General features: G+C 40.1%; 1 protein-coding gene across 7 annotated transcripts in view; it reads left to right on the top strand.

Annotated features, from left to right (window-relative positions):
* The window catches only part of DLG2 (discs large MAGUK scaffold protein 2), a 1,096,363-nt gene extending 1,080,869 nt beyond the window's left edge, over window positions 1-15,494 (top strand). For all 7 annotated transcript variants that reach the window (XM_068425103.1, XM_068425108.1, XM_068425110.1 and 4 more), the window contains 6 exons: window positions 5,204-5,254; window positions 6,023-6,124; window positions 7,080-7,252; window positions 8,050-8,159; window positions 14,039-14,130; window positions 15,388-15,494. In XM_068425103.1, the coding sequence (XP_068281204.1) occupies window positions 5,204-5,254; window positions 6,023-6,124; window positions 7,080-7,252; window positions 8,050-8,159; window positions 14,039-14,130; window positions 15,388-15,494 (635 nt within the window). The remainder of the gene's footprint in view (window positions 1-5,203; window positions 5,255-6,022; window positions 6,125-7,079; window positions 7,253-8,049; window positions 8,160-14,038; window positions 14,131-15,387) is intronic.
* Window positions 15,495-20,035: the final 4,541 nt, after the last annotated feature.

Below are 20,035 nucleotides of genomic sequence, written 5' to 3'. Positions count from 1 at the left end.
TAACTTCAGGGGAAACAAAAAACACATCTGACAGAAGAATCTGGCCCTTTATAAAAAATTTAAAAACTATTTTTGAGCCAGGAACTAAAAGGGGCTGAGCTACCACACAGCTGCTGCTGCATTGCGCTGGCCATGCTAATATGAAGGCTATAACAATGTTAGCTGATTTGCACCTGTTCTCAGCAGTAAAACCAAGTTTGCAGAGTGGTATATAAAGTCCTGGTCCAGCAGAAAGTTGTTCTTTTGGTGATAAGGGTACATACAGCCAACTTTGACTTATCCCTGAACCAGCTAATCAAACCACGATTGAAAGTTTATTTTGAGCTCTGAAACTTAAAATGTTCTGATTTCTTTTTCAAACAAAGTTGTAAGAACATATTTTTTACCGTGGATTCATCAGATTTTATTTTGTGAGACATGATTTTCATAATGGCCATGAATTTCAAGTCTCTTGACTGCATATGTTTTGTAATGCTCTTACACATAGTTCAGCAAAGGTTTTTACAGCTGTCATGAAAATCACACACACATTACCACGTCTATTTAGCCTAATTGCATAACTGGTTGTGATTGCACCAATTACCTAGATAGGCAATACATGACTAGAAGTTAAAAACAAGGAAAATTGTTAGAAACAAAAATTTTTACCCTCTGTCAGCCAGTCACTCTTGTAATGAGTTTTGAAGACTCAGAACAAGGTTAAAGGAGTCCTGATTATTATGGTAGGCCACTGATTAATTAGGACACTTACATTGGCTCTTACAGTCCCCAAGGATTACTGTGTTACTCAGGCACACTCAAACTGGCACAAGTATTGAAGTCTCATTTTATGCCCTCACAAGATATATTGGTCTTAAACATATAGTGCCAATAGACCACTTTTCAGTCATAAGTTCATTCTCAGACTACTGATGATATTTTTATGTATGTGTTGGATTTCCAGCCTTTCATAGCTATCAACATATTTCCAAAAATTGTGTGTTTACTTACATAAATAGAGGTCCAGGAAAGGGATTTTTGAGACAAATAGAAGATAGGATATTGACTGTCCAGTGCAGTCTGTGCAGATGAAACAAAACAAGAAATTGATTTCTCCAAGATCTTACAAGTACAACTCAGGGAATCCATACATTAGCCCAAAACCTAAATGGCTGGCAAGAGAAAAATAAGCCTTTTTTGATTTTAGATCCAGCTGAGCAACAAAATTCAGCCAAAAGATCAAAAATAAAATTAATTTGTCTCACCTACATGTATTTCACAGGTGTATTGATGGTAACCACCACCATTAGTCCAAAAATTTTAATGAATGAAAAAATTCTCTTTGATTTTTCTAAAATCATAAATAATTTTTAGCTGTCTTCGTAAGTACTACTTGTTTTGTTATTCACTGCTTTAGATCCCTTTACAGATTTTTTCATTTGCAGCCATTAATAAGATGCCAAAATCCATGGATTCCCACTGGTGCTTGATGAGGGTGGGTGTTTGCTTACATGGTGGCTGCACCATGGCAGCTCACAGCAGCTCTCCTGTCCCGTTACTCACGTCCTGAGTGCAGTTACACCAGCACTGTGGAAGCTCTGGATGCTCTGGCAAGACAATAGGAAATGAGGCCTTTTTATGGGTTACATGAAAAATGCCTGTTATCTGCCAGGTCTACACTAAACCGGTTTTGAATCTTTCACAGACTCTGCCACCTAATCAGAAAGGGAAAACAGAGAGGCAACACCTTAAATCCATTTTAGAGCTACCCCTCTGAAACACTATAAAATTCTTTAAAAAGATGAAATTAGTAATCCTTATGAAACTCACCTGACTGCACAGGACCCCTCTGCCCAGTTTATAGAGGTTACAAGTTATAACAAACTCCAGGTTATTCTTCTCTTCCCAAGCACGAGAAATCACCAGCTGGCAAACCAAGAACAAGGGGAAGCAGAGCCATAGAGATCCTGGGAAAGTGAAAGCCCTCCAATAGTTTTACTCATAAGTATACTACATTTAGGAAAGCTTCCTTTTCCTTTCTTCTCTTTCCTTATTTTCTTTCTTTTCTTCTCTTTTTGACTTGATGGATTTTTACTGAAGAACAAGGGATCAAGCCAAAACCCTACAGAAAGAACTTTTTCTTTTTTCTTTTTTGGTTTTGTCTGTTAAACTTCACAAAGATTTTCCAGATCAATATAGCTAACCTGTGCTAATTAAGCCGTTAATGTGGGTGGTAAATGAGGCTTAGTCAAATGATAAATAAGAGCCCGTGTCCTGCTGAATTTCACAGTATGTTTCACACCTCAAAACCATCACAAGGTTATAGCAATCCAATTATTGATTGACTGGAGATCTTCTTTATACTTAATAATTTATGGACTACTTCAAAACCATGCAGTACTGACTGAGTAGAGATCATTAAAGAATACCACCTAGTACAGTTAACATGCATATTAGCCTCTGAGGACTTACAAGGTTTTGTCTGGACGGTACTTGGAAGTATTTTATTCACAAAGAAACTTGAGATTCCTGAGCCCTTTTTCCAGAAAATTAAAGTAGTGGAAATGGTGCAGCTTTCCCCCATGCTCACACTCCATGTTGAGTCTGAAATTCAGTGTTGAAGATGTCTATAAGTCTCTGTGTATCACAGTCAGCCTCAAAGTTTCTCCCCACTTACTGCAACTCTTTCTTTCCAATGGCTTAAGCTGCAGCAAAATTTGAGCGGGCTGGAGTTTTTTCTTTGCCTTCAGACTGGCCACAGTTTCACACGACTTCTGTGAAACGACAGGCTTGTTTGTCTCCATAGCCCATACCCTACTGATAGCATGAATGTAACGACAGCTTTAGCATGTGGACGTGTCTACCACAGACTCGGCAAAACAGAAGGTAAGACCTGTCCTGGCTTATTTGTGCTGTTTATAATCCTGTGCCAAAGCCAAATATCAGCCCACAGAGACATTTTTAAACAATAGTGTCAGAGTTATTGGTTATTTTCCTTCAGTTGCTCTTGGCACTGTCGCTCCCATGGGATTCTACTGTCTAAATGCAGATGTCTGCATCTGACCTTGCTGATTAAATGCCATTATGGGACAATGGAGACAAACACGCCCTTCTGACTTTTTCTCTTATCCCAAAGCAGACATCTAAAAGAGGTCAGATGACTCATGTCTTAGAATAAGCACTTGCCTATTTGCAGGCACCCATTGACTCTAAAGGGTACCTAGGGACCAGCTCAGACATAAGCACTCATGATACAGGTTTCTGAAATTAGCTGAAATTAATCCCCTTCTGCAGATCTGTATGCCATTGAAACAAGTATTTTCAAGTTTAAGATTGTATTTGTACAAACAGGCTCCCCTCCACATGCTTAGTAATGATGGCTTCATCACCCACACCAAGACTGACTTTCTCAAGCTGTTGAAAAGCAAAGCCTTGGCTCTGGGGGGCTGGAGGGCAGGCAGTGCAGAAGCACGCTCATCCAGCCTGGAGACTGAATCACTTCATCTCCAGGGCAATGGGACATCCTGAGTTTTATACCACCTGCAAAATTCCCAGAGAAACTTAAGGGAAAATAGTACATCTGATGCGTGAAACCTAGTGTAACAATAATTCTAGGTTTTTACCTTTGCGAAAAGCCAATATTAAGCAAGTGATTACAGTATCAAACATTTGCAAATAGAGAAGAAAATCCATTATCCACAGTCTTCATATGTTATGTTGCCTTGTCCTCAAAAGCTGTCTAATTTCTTCCTTTTATTAAAAATGATGTTTCTCCTTTGCTGCTTCAGCACCATTGCTAGGTTGGGGTTGGCCCTGTCTGTTCTCCCTCTCTCCTAACACATCAGTACATTTTTTTATTTGCTTTTTCTGTCATTGTCCTTAGTTACAACATTATTTTTACTTGAAAAGCTTTCTTACACATTTCTCACAGCTGTCTAGATAATATATCACAAAAAATATCTATCAACATATTAGATTCCTGGGGTGGGAGTCAGCTTAAGACTAAACCACAAAAAGTTTTGTACCTTCTTGGGAGCTAGACATTGCATCCAATACAAATCTTGTTAATATAGTTAATGGAGCCTCAGAGAGCAGTCAGACTACTTCAGGGTGAGGTGTAGCCCCTCTAAATCCTACCTATATCACCCATGAGGTGTCAGGCAGCACTCTTCCCCTGTATGCACACACTTTGTTTTGGCAGGACCCCATCAGAATAATGTAACACAGACTCACGTGCATGCAAACAGGTGAAATGAAGGCAACCCTGTCTATTTTATAAAGCCCTGGTACCCCTTATAACACTCTCTCTTCTGTAGTATCTAAATTAGTTGCAAAATCCCATCTGTGGATCTTCTCAGAGACAAGCCCTGAACTGAGTAAAAATAAAATCATAATTTTAAACTTGGCTAAGCCTAAGTCATATTTAGAACCTGCCAGAGCCCTTATGTGGTACCAGTGATCTAGAAAAAGAAATATCCAGGAATTATTCATGCAGTATGTTGAAGAATCCTCCCCAGTCTCCTCTTGCACTCTTGTAGAGGAGTGATGCATTGGGGTTGTACACTTGCACCCAAGTTGTGGTCCATATAGTGACACTTGTTTCTCATGGTAAATTTCTCTGCTTTTAAATATCACCATGAGGAAACAGCACTGTCCTAACAGGAGAGGAGGGAGGATAAGTGTGTGAAATATGATGCTGTGAGATTCATGTTCAGGGAAAGCATAAGGGTCAGAAAATAGCTCATAGCTAGATGTCAGGCTGTGAATAAACTCAACTATGGAGGTTTTGCACAGAAGGATGATCAACCAAAATGTATGTATTCTGAGGATAAAAATTGTTCAATTTAGGTAGCCTGTGGATTTGCCCTGCAGCAGCATGTTAGAGCCTTAACAACTGGACAAGCAAAAGAACTGCATCTTTAATTTCTGCACTGTCCTTGTAAACAGCCTTGCTATCAAAGCAATAAATGAAGCCTTATTGCCCACCATTGAAAAAGCCCAATTTCAGCAAAGAGAATTGAAACATATGGCAGGGGAGGGAGGGGAAGGAAAAAAGTGGTCTCCACACTCTAAAGTTATGAGGGACTTTGGAATGGTTCAGGTGAGAGCATTACCAGAGAGAAGTGTTGAACCCTGTCTGTCTCTATGTGAAGCATTTTATCAAGCTTTAGTACTCGACATGTTGCTTGTCAGCTTCAATCTCTTCTCTTTCTTCTCTCATCAGGAGGCCAAGAAGACTGCATCCTTTCTTATGAACCTGTCACCAGACAGGAAAGTAAGTTTCATCTGCTTTTCTATCACTCTTCCTTATATTTTTCATTTCACATTTTGGGGGCCAGCAGAGCAGTAAGCCTTGCTGTGCCAGCCCCAGATTCTCTGTGGCTTCTTTTTCTTGGCCACTCGGTCTATCACATACAAAAGAAATGGTGTAAGGGTCTCCCTCGCTAGACCCCACTTCCTAACGTTCTCAGGGCTCTCTCCAGCATGATCTCATGGCCTTTATTAATAAATATGTTAATCAGGCTACCAAATATTGATGCAGATTTTCTAGATTTACTGCAGTATTGTTACATGGGAAGCCTTTATTATTTTCCTTCTCATGTGATAAGTGCCTCTAACCAGGGTAGATGAACACAGGGGAAGACAACTGAAAATGGGAGCGCACGCACCTGATTTAATGGGTGATGCACTCATGTAACTGAGGAGAAAAAAATCCTACAATTTCCTTTCCATGCTTCATGAGAGACTCCATCTGCAAGCATTCGGGAGTGACCTTGTTGAGCAATAGCAAATACATATACTTCCACATAGTCATTTAACTACATGGGCATGCACCATCACAGAGCTCTGAGCTCTGCAAAATGAGTGGCATTCGTTCCATTTTCCTTATCCATGTCAATAAATAAATTATTCATCCCTAAAATGCACACCTAAGTTTCCACTTCATACATAAAAGCAACAGCTCTGGTTAGTGCATCTTTGGGAAGATTTACTGTTATCGCCAGCAAGATCATCAAAATGTGCCTTTCTTTGTGTTGTTCAGTTAATTACACCAGGCCGGTTATTATTCTGGGTCCTATGAAAGATCGGATCAACGATGATTTGATATCTGAATTCCCTGATAAGTTTGGGTCGTGTGTACCACGTAAGTATGATTTTACTCCTTGTTTTGCAGCTGAGTGAGTTGTATCCCTTGGTGCCACACATTAAGTAAATTGCTGTGAAAGCAGCATCCTGGAACTATATGTAGCTGAGTTTCTCAAAAGCCATTTTTCCATTGGACAAAAAAGGGGAAAGGAACAAACAAAAACAGATTGTGAAGGTCTGGAAAGAATTTCTCAAAAAAATTGTCTCAAAAGCTGTAGCATTTTTTTAAACAAGGAACCTTCTAGCCACTAACTCAGTTTACTAATCAATCAATCTGTGGTTTCTTAAATAAAATAAAAGTTTGAAATGCTGGTAAAATGTAAAATGTTTCAACTCAATTACACAGCATCCACTAATAAAACCATGGAGTAATCTGTGATTTGTGTGAGATCTAGACCGTCTAATCTGAAAGCAATATTGAACCCTGAATTAAGCAGAGTGTTTATATCTTGGATCATTAGAGCTCACTGAGTGTTTATTTCAGGCTCTGATTGCAGCCTTACTTAGTTTTAAACTGTTGTCTCTCCAAATACACCAGCTAAAAACTGCTAGAGATGGGATCAGAATCAGGCTTATAATTAAGGCTAAATTAAATTTAAGAGATTGCGATTCATTTTATCACTGTAATAGGATTACATTTACAATCTAGAATGCTTTTTATATTTGAGGTTTGTATGTGATCCTGCTGAAAAAGTAGAATTCTGTTAATTTGATGTTAGCCTGTAAGTATTGATTGGAGGTAAACATCAGAAGGTATTACTATAAAAAGACAGCTTTGTTGTTGTAACTCCATTGAAAACAATATGCAGTAGCCAAAGATCAGCTCCCAGATGTGGAGCATCTCCACTTACAGCAATCCCAGCATTGCCCACTGAGGAAACCTTAATTCCTGCATTTTTTCCATGAAAATGTTTTTACAGATTTCTTGATTTTCTGTCTTTTGTTTCATGCAGATACCACACGGCCAAAGCGTGACTATGAAGTGGATGGGAGAGATTATCATTTTGTCATTTCAAGAGAACAAATGGAAAAGGATATCCAAGAGCACAAATTTATAGAAGCTGGGCAGTACAATGATAATTTATATGGAACTAGTGTCCAGTCTGTAAGATTTGTGGCAGAAAGGGTAGGTTGACACTAGTTTTTATTGCCCATGAAACATGATCTGTTTTGTTTCCACATTGTATCTCAGACATGTTTTTTCTGCCAAAACAGAATGGCATCCTAATATTTACAGGCTTTATAATGTCTCCACAAGTGGAGTCTCTGACTTTGTATGACAACATCCTTGGCACTTTCTGTACCTGGATGTAGTGACATCAATTCAGGGATCTAACACAGTGCCTCAAGTATGCCCCAAAACAGCCTTCCCTCTTCCCTCTGTAAGACAGGTAAATAAGCTTATCTCCCTTTCACAGAGGTGAAAGAACGAAACACAGGAAGATTAAATTACTTGCATCAGGTGACACAGGGAATCTTTGACACTAAGAACTGAATTAACCAGTAAGAATGTAGACATCCTATTACTTTTATGAGCTGATTTTCCTCCTCTCCTCATCCTCATGGTTTAGGGGTGGACTTGGCAGTGCTGGGTTAACAGTTGGACTTGATGATCTCAAAGGTCCTTTCCAACCAAAACGATTCTATGGTTCTATCTCTGAAGAAGATCCTCTCGTCCTTGCAAAGTTCATCCCAGTAAAAATAAAAAGCAAGTTTGTTCCTCTATCTCCAGTATACATTTTTATTAGCACCAAAACAAAGGAAAGAATGCAGAGGAGTGGAGCGCATGCCCTGGGGTCCCCCTTCCCTGGTGTGCCAGTAATGGTTCTGTCCCAGGGCACCGCGTCACATAATTGCTTTGCATCTTTTGGCTGATCTGCAGCAAACTCTGCAAAAATACACATCCTCATCTGTTTCCAACAGGGCAAGCACTGTATACTCGACGTGTCAGGAAATGCTATCAAACGACTACAAGTTGCACAACTCTATCCCATCGCTATCTTCATTAAGCCTAAATCATGGGAGCCTCTGATGTAAGTATAAACTCCGTCAAGCATTTTATTTTCAGGGTACAGCCTCAAATGGCACAACACAGGTCTTGAGTCTACGTTTTGCCTGTCCCCTAAAATCAGTAAAAACGAGAGGAAGTGGGAACAGCGGAGACATGCTCTCCCTGCCTGCCATCCACTGTATCCCAGCATCTCAAGAAACAAGCCAAAGCTGTGTTTGAACTGTTCACACCGGGACAGCCTGGACCATGAAGGACTCCCTGCCCATGCTCAGTGTACTTGTTCCAACCTGTGCAGCAAGTTCAGCAAGGACTCATGCAGCATGGCTTGTCCCATCCAGCCTTGGGTGCTCTTGGGTGTAGAGTCTGCTCACAGGGGGCAAACCAGAGGGTAAACCTGTGTCAGATTTGTGGTGTGTGCCTCTTCATCAGCCCTACATTTACTTGAAGGTCTGTAAGAGGATAGGCAAGGACCCATGGGACTGGAGAGGGCAAACATAACACGTGAAGAAGGAAAGAGAAGGCACCAACTTCATGCTGTCACCAGGCAACCTGATTTCAATACTCAGAAAAACACTGGGATCCAGGGAACAGTTAAGCAACTCAAGTGTAATAACTGAGAGGATAAAAAGGTTCTAAGAGGCAGCCAATGTATGTGCATCAAGAGCAAATCAAATCAATCTTGTTTCCTCCTTTTATGAGATGGATATCAATAGTTGTATTGCATCTTGATTTTTATTCTGGCTGCATGGGACATTGTCAGTAGCAGATTAGGGAAATATAGTCCAGAGGGAATCACTAGAGAGCATGTGCACAGCCCTAATCAGTCATTGAAAATGACACTGTCAAACTGTGAGGGTAACAGAAATCCTGCAAGTATAATTCCTGAGCTGTGTCCCTGTTTGGGACTACTTGTTATTTTCATGAATCACTTGAATGATGAATTGGGCAATACTTTTGTAAAGTTTGTGAATAACTCAAGGCTGAGCAAGGTGGCAAGCACTTTGGAGGATAAGATTATAACTCAGAGTAAAATCAGTAAGATGAAATTCAGCACAAAGAAGAGAAAATGAAATGCACGAGTACAAGCAGGGAATAATTAAGCTATAGCACTGCAGAAAAGCATCTGGTGGTTGGGATCACACAGGGAAATGAATGGATGGATAATGCAGTTGCAAAAAAGGAAACTGCCACTGTGGGCTGTATTAACATCAGTGTTGTGTAAAGACACAATGGAGAGTTATTTTGTTTTAGCGGGTATGGATGAGGCCTCAGCTGAAGTGCTGGCCTGGTTCTGGGTTCCACCCTGGAAGTGGAGGAGGAACGGGGGGTTACCTAGTGTCAAGGAGAGAAAGCTGAGGAGGAAATATGGAAGTGATCTTCATACCGGTTAAAGCTCAGGATAAAATACATTGTGATCAATTGTTTTCCATGTACACTTACGGTAATGAAAGAGTTACCAGCTTAATTTGCTGTGACAGGGACGAAATTTTGAACTGTGTGCTTTCCCCTCACCAAAGGCTCTGCAAACGCCAGGTGACACCACAGGTATCTGCTACACAGCTAAAATGTAGGCATCCCCCCTCCTGTGACAGATGCGTGTCTGGTTACGGTAATGGTGTGCCCACAACCAGTGTGTGACAGAGCTGGAGAACACTAACATGCCCCATCCCATGAATGTGCATCCTTCCTGGCCCTGCCTTTTGGTGATAAGGTTGTTGCATGTCCAGCCACATCATAGGGAATGAGGCACAGTGTGGGGTACTTGCACAGCCTCATCCTGACCAAAGCCATCTCGGATTGGATGACTTCTTGACATTTCTTCCAGCCCTATAACTAAATTATATTCTGATTATGTTGGTGTATAAAAGGTTAGTCCAATAGCCTGGCTTCTGCATTAATTGTTTTAAGATAGATCTTAACCTGCACTTTTCCCATCCATAAAATATTTCCATTATTTGTTTAATGCTGACATTGCATCTGCAGTGATTAAAAAAAAAGTAAATAAAAGTGGCCCTTACTCTGAAAAATACATTAGGCAGAACCAGAAATGTGGCAATAATATAAAGGCTTCATTGATTTGATGGAAGAACAGCAAATCCTTGAACAACTTGACTGAAAAGTGTTATGAAGATAAAAAATATTATGACAATCATCCGGTTATTAAACCAAATCAATGCTAATATTTCACTTAGGACAAAACAGGTTATGCAGAGTTAGCAGAATTTTCCTTACTGATATAAATCAAAAGTAAGCTATTCTTCACTCTCCAAATCAAACCTGCCTCAGTGTTGGCAGGATGGTAGGGACAAACAAAGTGAAATCCATTATATGACTTTGAATTCCTTCTTCTGCAAATGCCCTGTGGAAGACAGGGCCTTAATTAGAAATCCAATTAGAAGACCCTTAATTAGGAACCCAAACTTTCGTGGGACAGCAAAAGTCCTTATATATCAGGACTAGTTTGGGATTTTTTGCAGTAATATGGCTTATATAAATAAATCATGTAAACACAATAAAACTGAAAAAAGAAAGAAAAATGTAATTAATTCAGGCATTCTAAATTAGTTTCTCTCCTGCAGCCTGCTCTACACAAGTAACCTTTTTATCTAGTTAATCTAACGTGCATTTATCTTATCAAACAGTACCGCAAACTAGTTTCTAACAGCAATAAAAGCTCTTTTAATAGAATCAGTGTCATTCTTTTTAAAGAATTGTCTTGAAAATAATGACATAATTCTGAGCCCCTTGCTTGTGAAAATCATTTATCTTATTTAGTAATGAAGCTAAATCACTCAGGGTCTGGCTAAAGAAATGCATACTCTGACGTAAGCCGTAGTGAGTTGTAGGGTGTGCATAGGTGAATGAATATAACGTTTTTCCAACAGATACTATTATTTTAGTATGGAGAAGTTCAATATGGTAAACCAGTGCTCTGTGGGAACAGAAAGGGGACATTTTTATGACAGTATAACTGTGTTCACTCAGTCTTTCTTATGTATGTAACTACTACAATACCATAACTGGGTCTAGTCTGCCATAACTATTACTCCTGTTCATACAAATGAGTTGAAAGTTAGTGCAATAGCAAAGTAAAGCCATAAAAGACAAAAAAAATGCTAATCAGAAGCTGCAGAGAAACGAAGTCAAAAGATTTAACTTGCAGCAAAATTAGCACTTAAATTTGAAGTCTAATTCTCATTTACACATATGCTCCTTTGCACCCATCTGACAGTGAAGGTAAGAAGAGTAAAGGGAGCATAAATTAAGCTTGCACCTGCACTGGGCTATCGCTGGTTCTCTGGATATACCTTGCTAACACTAATGACCACAGCAATGGAAGACCGTAAGGGGCTAATGGATGTAAAAGCAACCAGAACACATGGCCTGAGCTGTATGTCTCCTGATCCTGCCATCTTCAATTAAATTCAGTCCTGGCAACCAAATTGCTGTAAACAAACTGCTCCATCATCCCCTCCTTCTTCCCTTCCCTCATTTTTTTCCTTCCTCCCTTCCTTCCTTCCTTCCTTCCTTCCTTCCTTCCTTCCTTCCTTCCTTCCTTCCTTCCTTCCTTCCTCCTCCACCTCTACATGACTCCACCTCACAGGTTTAATCTCAGAGGCATCTCTGTTGGTGCTTCTCAATCGGCCTCTCTCTAGAAGAAGGAGGACTGTGGTGGGATCATGGAGATGAGAGCTGGAAGTAATGAAGAGCCTGCCTGGGTGAGCTCTTCACTGGGAGAGGAGGAAACCCCTGGAAAACGTGCCTGGAGGGACAGATCTTTGCAAGCGTTTTGAATTCACCAGCTGTGCATGTCCCTGGCTAGGAAATAAAAAATTTGAAGGGACTATGTTTTGAAAGTACTTTTAATTCATCATGAAAAATGGACATTTTCCCCCTTCTCCATCCTCTCTCCTGAAGGCACAGGATGGGCAGAGGCATGAATACAACTAGCACAATTTTATACCTCAGGCAAATCTACAACCTGAAAATGTAATTGAAATTACTACTTATTTCAGAGTACTTACTATTTTAAATGCTTCTTTATCTTTTTATTTGTATTTTCTCCTCTGATATTCAAACATCTTGAGGAAGACTTCTCAGAAATTTACCAGAATAGATCTGGAAGGAGAAGGATATTGTTAGCACTAGAATATTGGCTGAGTGTCCTTAAAATGAAAACATTAATTGTTTGCATAAGAATTTGCACTGTTATGTCCCACTTTAAGATAGAGTTTTGGTTCAGTCACCTAAAGATATGTTTAAGTAGGTGTAGCTGATAAGTCCACCTGAACTCAATTAGATAGCAATTTTTCAATAAATAAAATTAGTAGTATTACAAATTCAGCAGCATGACACAGATTGGCGTATATTAAACCTGTTTATAAAATCCACAACTAACTGTCATAAATTTTTAAAGAAATCTTTCTCATGCTTCATTTTATAAACCTGCTTTCTGCATTGCATTGGTACTTCCAGAGAGATTTTTCTAAGCAGTGTTCCCAGCTATATGGTTAGTTATATAGGTAGAGAGCTTTAAGTCATTTCTAGAAATACCTTTTTGCATCCTGGACACATTACCGGCTGTTTTTCACAAGCTGGGTAGTAGTTAGCTGTAGCAAGTCCATACCGTTGTGCACTTCGTAGATCATTTTTTTATGCACCATCGTGCACATAATTTCCTACATGCATCACCCATGTCATACTGGATACAGGCCATTACCACATAATCATATGATTCAGTGCAAGGCATTAAATCAGATTTATGTAGAATACAAGATACTCCCTTCTCTTGCTTTCCTAGTTGCCTCAGAAAATGAATCCATGCTGTAAAAAAATGCTAGAACAAGAAAACTTCATTTATTATTGCTAATTAATTTGGATACCTGCAGGCATATATGTGTAAGGCAGTGAGTGAGTATGAGCTTGATTCTTTGCAAGAATACAGTGGTATTAAAAGCTGAGCATGCTTTTAAGACAACCCATTTCTAAAAGTTATTAAATAATGCCTCTGTTGAAACAGAAACAGAAATGTTCCATCAAATAACAAAACATTGGCAATAACAGAATATTACTGACACTGTCTGTGTTTTTACATTTATTGGTACCCTGTACATTTTAGAATCTACAAAACACCCTTGAATGAGAAACTCTCTAGTTGATTAGAAAGGACTGGAACAGAGAACATAAATAAATAACTCATCTTAACTCTTCCTGCTGGAAAGACTCAGTTTGATTTCCCATGATATCTGGAACTCATGCCCCCACCTGGACCAAGAAATCTCCCTGGAAGACACGCTGGGTCCTTCTGGGGCTTCCCTACAGGGTTTACAATAACTCTGGGATTCCTTCTACAGGGTCAGGACTCTCAAGTGTGCTGAACCCTGCCTTTAATCATGATTTCACTTCCACAGTCCCAGCCTCAGTCAAAACCCAGCTTCCATTTCAGCAGTTCGGACATTATTCAGCTGAGAAAGCCAGCTGTGGGCCTGGGAAATAGAGGTGTTCCTGAAAGAACTTCAGGTCTGGAGGCTGGAGTGTTCTGGGTGCTCAGACCTTGAGAAATCCTGGCTTCCAGGCTTACCCATGGGTTCCTGATGCCACAAGTCCATCTCAGTTAGCAGTTATCAGATTTGGGCCTCATATGTTGTTTGGAATGTAGAGCAGTGAACCCAAAATAAGAATTTAGTAGATAAATGGGAAATAGTCTGGAAATGTAGGTTTATACTACATAAGAATTAAATTAATTTTTAAATACGGAAACTGCCCATGAACTGATGGAAAAGTTTAACTGCTTGATTCTTGTATTGATCTCAATCCATCTGTGATTCAGTGGAACATATCTTTTAGAAAGCTGTTCTAGTAAGAATCTAAACTTTTTGATTACTTCCTCTGTGTTTCTAGGGAAATGAATAAACGTCTTACAGAGGAGCAAGCGAAGAAAACCTACGATCGAGCAATTAAATTAGAACAAGAATTTGGAGAATATTTTACAGGTGTGTTTTTATTTAAAAACAATTTTTTTCCCAAGATATAGTCTTTTATTGCAAAACAGCTGGATCAGCTCTGTCTCTGGCCTAGAGTGCATATCAGTATAGTGTACCCACAGTAAGGACTCCTGGCTTGAAACTGTTGTTTTCCTGAAATTCAAGAGCAGTTGAGGTGTTCAACTCCTCAAAAGTTTGATGCCCTGAAGGAATAGCGATGCATGAATTTGATTCCCTCCCTGACCCAAAACTTCTTTTAACGAAGTCAGCAAAAATATTGCATCATTGCATTTGTACAGACCAAAGAATTCCTCATTAGCTCAAGACAAGAGCTCAAGCTATGGATCATGGGAGGGAAAGAGAAGGGCACCTTCTTCCTGACCTGGAAAAGAGCAAGATTTAAGACCTGTTCTGGGTCCCAGCATTTCCTTTGGACAGGTTTAGGCAGCTCCCTACTCAGGGGGCTGGTATTTGTGGATAACACTCAGACGCCCCCAGTTGTCCCTCCATATGCTGACAGTGTGGATAATCTGAACTGCAGTTCCAGATTTCTGCTAGGGGAACAAGGAATTTAAGAGCATAGACACTGTGCTTTGTTGCAGTTCCTTTGCCTTCTGTCAGCTTGGGCCCGATCTATATTGTGAGGGTGGTGAGACACTGGCACAGATTGCCCAGAGAAGTTGTGGATGCCCCCTCCCTGGCAGTGTTCAAGGCCAGGTTGGATGGGGCTTTGAGCAACCTGGTCTAGTGGAAAGGTGTCCCTGCCCTTGGCAGGGGGGTTGGAACTAGATGATCTTTAAGGTCCCTTCCAACCTAAACCATTCCATGATTCTATTCTATGATTCTATGATCTAGTTAACTTTTGCAGCCAAAAGTGAGTTTATTATAACCAGGTCAGGAAAAGATTAGGCTGTAAATCTGCTGCTACTCACTGCTGAAGTAGCTTCTAAATCAAATGAAATGTAAAGCTTGACTTGCAACAGTGGGAACCTACCATGCTGCCCTCCCCTAGGACAGAACTGCTAGTTCTCGAAACTAACCTAGCTCAGTCTTCTCACTGCAAGCAGCTGGATGGGTCTCTGTCATGGGAAGGTGCCATTGGTTTGAACTTAGTTGCCATACGCAACTTTTACATAATGAACATCACAGTGTGCTAGTATTCCTTCTCCTTTCATCAGTATCTACGAGTACACTGAAAATCTGCTTACATTGGATGCTGTAGAATATATCAATTAAAATAAGTATTGATATGTTTTCTTACTGCAGCTATTGTCCAAGGAGATAGCTTAGAAGATATATATAATCAATGCAAACTTGTAATTGAAGAACAATCTGGGCCTTTCATCTGGATTCCTTCAAAGGAAAAATTATAAATTAGCCACTGCACCTCTGATTACAACAGGAGAATATTTAGAAGAAAACTATAATATACTATTTGGAGGCTTTCCTGTTTTTGTTGCATTTATGTTCTTTGCAGTCAATGTGAATTTTGATGAATGTACAACACAAGGTGTTTGAAGCCATGAAGGACACTGGTGGGTCAAAGGGTAGGAACAAAAAGACTTCTACCATATAAAGCAAATCTGTTGTGTGCTCAGAGCACCAGTTGTAGGTATAAACTTTTGACATGGAGACCCTCTGTCAAGGGGAGCTAGCCACCTCCTGTGCCCATGCGGACATTTTGATCGATTTCAATGGCTGAGCTCAGTGTGTTGATTGCTTTAAAGAGAAGTTCCCAGCTCTTGAACCTCATATAGGGCTTGATCCTGCAAGGCGCTCAGCACTTGACCCCAATTCCTATACATGAGTAGCCCGTTGACTTGGAGTCACTTGTGATCCTTCCCTGTGCCATTCAGTCCCATAATTCCAGTAGGACTATTCATGTGCTCAAAGCTAAGCACAGGCTTAAGCGTTTTGCTAGATCAGGGCCACATGCACCTTGCAAAATCAAGCTCAGAGTACTTGGTCCACTTCCTACTGAAGTCACTGGTAGGATGCTCTTTGACTTGACTGGGAGGTGGGTCCTATTCTAAGCTTGTCATTGCACATTTGTAGTTGGTACACCTCGACTTTGGTAACTATGCACATCTTTTGATTTCTGAAACCAAGTCAAGCATTTCTTTTTTCCCCTTTGGAAACACTATTGCATCAGGAACTAATAATATAGTTTATTTTAATGGAGTTTGGGAGTGGGAGAGGATGGAAGCATTTCACATCACACACACGTGCACACAAACACATTCCCATGCGGACACACACATGTATGAGGATTCACAGCACCTATGTTGACAAGGAGGGATACAACTGGGAAAAGCTTTAAAATTTTTGATTGTCTATTTTATCATTTATATAGAAAGAAGGCACTTAAAGATGGAATAATTTATAAAAATAAAACTATATTGATGTATAGAAACTAATTTCTATAGGTAAAAATGTTTTTGTGAGATATTTTGTAAAGATTAATTAATTGAAAGATTAAATATTTACACCCTTGTGCGACTGTAAAATGTAAAGAGGACCATCAAGTTGCATTATCCCTTTTCCATAACAGATTCTCTATTATTAATGACAAGCAAGATAATTCCTTAAATTGTAGTTGTCATCTTGTTTTTCTCTCAATTTAATCCTCTCCCTTGCCTCTATTTAATCATGATGAACTCCTGTGGAAAGGTCTCTTGAACTGACTGCCCTGTAGGACCTCTTCTGAACACAAAAGGATAATGCATCTTTAAATTGAGATGGACGATCTTTCAGAAGCAAAATGTCAGTGCTTGAATGCAGTTAATAATTTCTCTCTTGGAGGGAGTCGCACTTGGCCCCAAATGTTTTATCGTTCTTCCTGTTTCTTTAAAGGAAATACCAAAAGCATTTGATCTTTCCTCTCTTTGCAGGCAGGCAGGTCACCCACTAACTTGTATCTTCATTCATTTCACAGTCAACAAGGGTCTTAAAAGCAGAAACTGAGGCAAAGGACATTTGTGAGGGATTTGGGGAAAGTTTGTAGAATTGCGGTTTGGGGTGCATGGAAGGGGAGAGGGAGGTATTTTTTTCTCGTTTCGCATTGCCCTTCCTTTATATACTGACGTCATTCTTCCCTCTGACACAGAAGGGGACAACTGCAAGAGATATTATGATAGTAAACTGAATTACCTTTGCTGCTGCTGGACCAAGATTTCTATAAAACCCACAGTCTCCTGCCTGCTGCGCCGCAGGAGTCCAGTGCTTATTAGCTGGTGGCTACAGGAACCCTAATGCTTAAGGACATTTTAAGGGCAAATGCTAAATAGACTTCTCAGTTACTTGTCTATTTGAAGCTTACATTTCTACACCCTGTCAAGCTGACAGGTATATCCAGCCAACCTCCGCAGGCAGCGCGACTAGCTGGATGTTTGCAATATAGCCACCAGCAGTGACAGGGTTAAAAATATGGGCATTTTAGGGGCCCTGAGGTGGCCTCTCGCTTACTGCCCTACTATGGTAACTTTGAGAAGTTCACACTTCTTTTACTACTATTTTTCTTGCCTGGCCAGCGCAGATTTATAAACAAGGGTTTCAGTTATGTCTCCAAAAGAGCTTTGTAATCAGAAGGGCTAGAAACAATTTTTTTTTACAAAGTATAAATGAATGAAAGCTTAGATTTTGGATAATTCTGCAGAAATCCACAGAGTTACCCCAAATCTTTGGAAGCCATGGATTTTTCCATGCTGGCAAAGTCCTATTGCCCCAGGTTGGGAAATAGCCCACCAGACCTGAAAAAACAAGTATCCTTAAAGCAGGAACTTCATTCTAATTTTCAGCTCTGTTTTTAAGCAATCAATCACATCTGCTTCTTTGTTTCTTAGTTCAGCATGCGGCCTTTTACGGTACTATCCTACTAGTAACTGTTTTGCTTTGTCTTGTGCTGTGCTTTACAGTGAACAGTAACACTATGGCTGAGTACAATCAATTTTTCCATCAGTCCTTGGTTACTGTAGTAACATTATTTATTTTTCCCTGTCTGTTGTTTGTGCTTCCAGTTTAGAGTTGCCATTGCACTTCTTTTTTAAAAAAAAAAAAAAATAAAACATATATGTACAAACCATTCGCCAAGAGAAGCAGTGAGAGGTCTTATTTCCCTTAGGACTTGTACTCCCATTTGTTTTGTGCGTTGACGTTTTGCGTTTCATGTTTCAGCATCCTCAGAGCTGCGGTTCGTTTTTGCATTGCAGCTGTTCAGATCATACTGGGTGGTAGTGGGAGGAGGAAGAGAAACATAAGATTCATGCAAAATTACATCTGGTGCAAAAAAAAAAAAAAAAAGTCCGAACTCACAACCCACAGCAATTGGCGCCTGAGACCATATTGGTGCTAACACAGCTTAGCGGAATCAGGTCCCTTTTCTGTCCATGTAAAAGACTTGCGAGCCTCTAAACATGAGGCAAATGCAACTGCTGGACCCTTTAGGAAAAGTGCCAGATCACACCCCTGGTGCTATTTCTCATGTTCTGGCACAGTGTGTAGCACCGTAGGGTCTAAGCAGAACCAAAATGATCACAGCTTTTTGTCCACCCATGAATGATCACAATGACATCTTGCTAGCTTTGTGCAGATGTGCAATACTACAACCTATTTATTTCTCCTTGCCACAAAGCATCTTCCGTGCACTGACTCATTGAGAGCTTGCTAACAGGGCTCAGTGAAACGGCACTCTTTACTGGTCTTACGGTCTGACCATCAACCAGTGAAAGAGCCTCTTTCTTGCTTAATTCCCCCTTCCTACAGAGGTACCCTGTCCATGCTAGCGCTTTGTAATTTCTTTGGTAGTAAAGGCTGTTTCTAGATAAATATTCTGTGCTGTAATTGTGTTTGTAGCTAGCATGGTTTGATGCTCCGGTGTGGATAGGGTCCCAGGAACCACCCTGTGAAAGTCAAGGATAAGAAATCTCTCCGTTGCACTGAAATTTCAAATCCTCATCCTGGAGAGCAATGTTGAACCTGAGCTAATAACCACTATGAGCCAGTGACAGTGTCCTACTTATACAACATCCACCTACCTATTTACATCAGTTTTCTATGGAGAAATTGTTAGTGTTACACCTTCACTGTTACTTGCTCATCAGCAGTTAGTTGAATTGTATTTTTGCTTTAGTTTTCTCCTATTTAATTGGGTTTTTTTTCAAATTGTATCCCTGACCAGAAGATTCAGTGAGTGACAACACATGAGGACATTCGTAGGAAAAACAGTGTTAATGAAAAAAGTCTCAATCTTCTTTTTAAGCTGCAGATTTAAAGCCATAATATCTGCTGTGTTCACAAAGTGGTCTTTTATCGCTCACGGATTTTAATCTCAACATTTTTTCTCTTGAACATTTTGTCTGCCGTGTTATGCATGCAGTTCACTGTGCAACTGCATTCATGTGCTCAAGCCCATGCCTTGGTGTAATAAATGTTATTTTTCTATTCCATTAAAAATCAGACATCTTGTCAATTAGTTCACAAGTAAGAATGAGGTCACCATTATGTTAAAAGAAAGAAAGGCTCCCATTTTAGGGCACAAATCAGCATCAAAGCTAAGAGCAAATAATATCTAAAACCTATTCAGCATATAGCTAGCCTAGATCCTCAGCTGGTGTAAATCACAGTCACGCCTTTGATTTCAGTGGCGTCCATCCCATTTACACCACCTGAAGTCCTCCCCGATACACCAATATTTTAGCATTACTGTAAAACACCAAGGCCACATGATTAAACAGCAGCTCAGCACTTTCCCTCATTATTTACTGCTTATATTACTGTAGCACCCAGAGGGCCAAGTCATGGACCAAGATCCTTTTGAGGTAGGTGCTGTGAAATTGCTGAACAGAAAGACACCCCATGGGCCAAATGCTGTGGCTGGATTTTCAGAAGGCTTCAGCCCCACTGACATCTCACCAAG

This window comes from Nyctibius grandis, chromosome 2 (assembly GCF_013368605.1).
Source record: "Nyctibius grandis isolate bNycGra1 chromosome 2, bNycGra1.pri, whole genome shotgun sequence".
NCBI lineage: Eukaryota > Metazoa > Chordata > Aves > Nyctibiiformes > Nyctibiidae > Nyctibius > Nyctibius grandis.
This window is presented reverse-complemented; position numbering and strand designations above follow the sequence as displayed.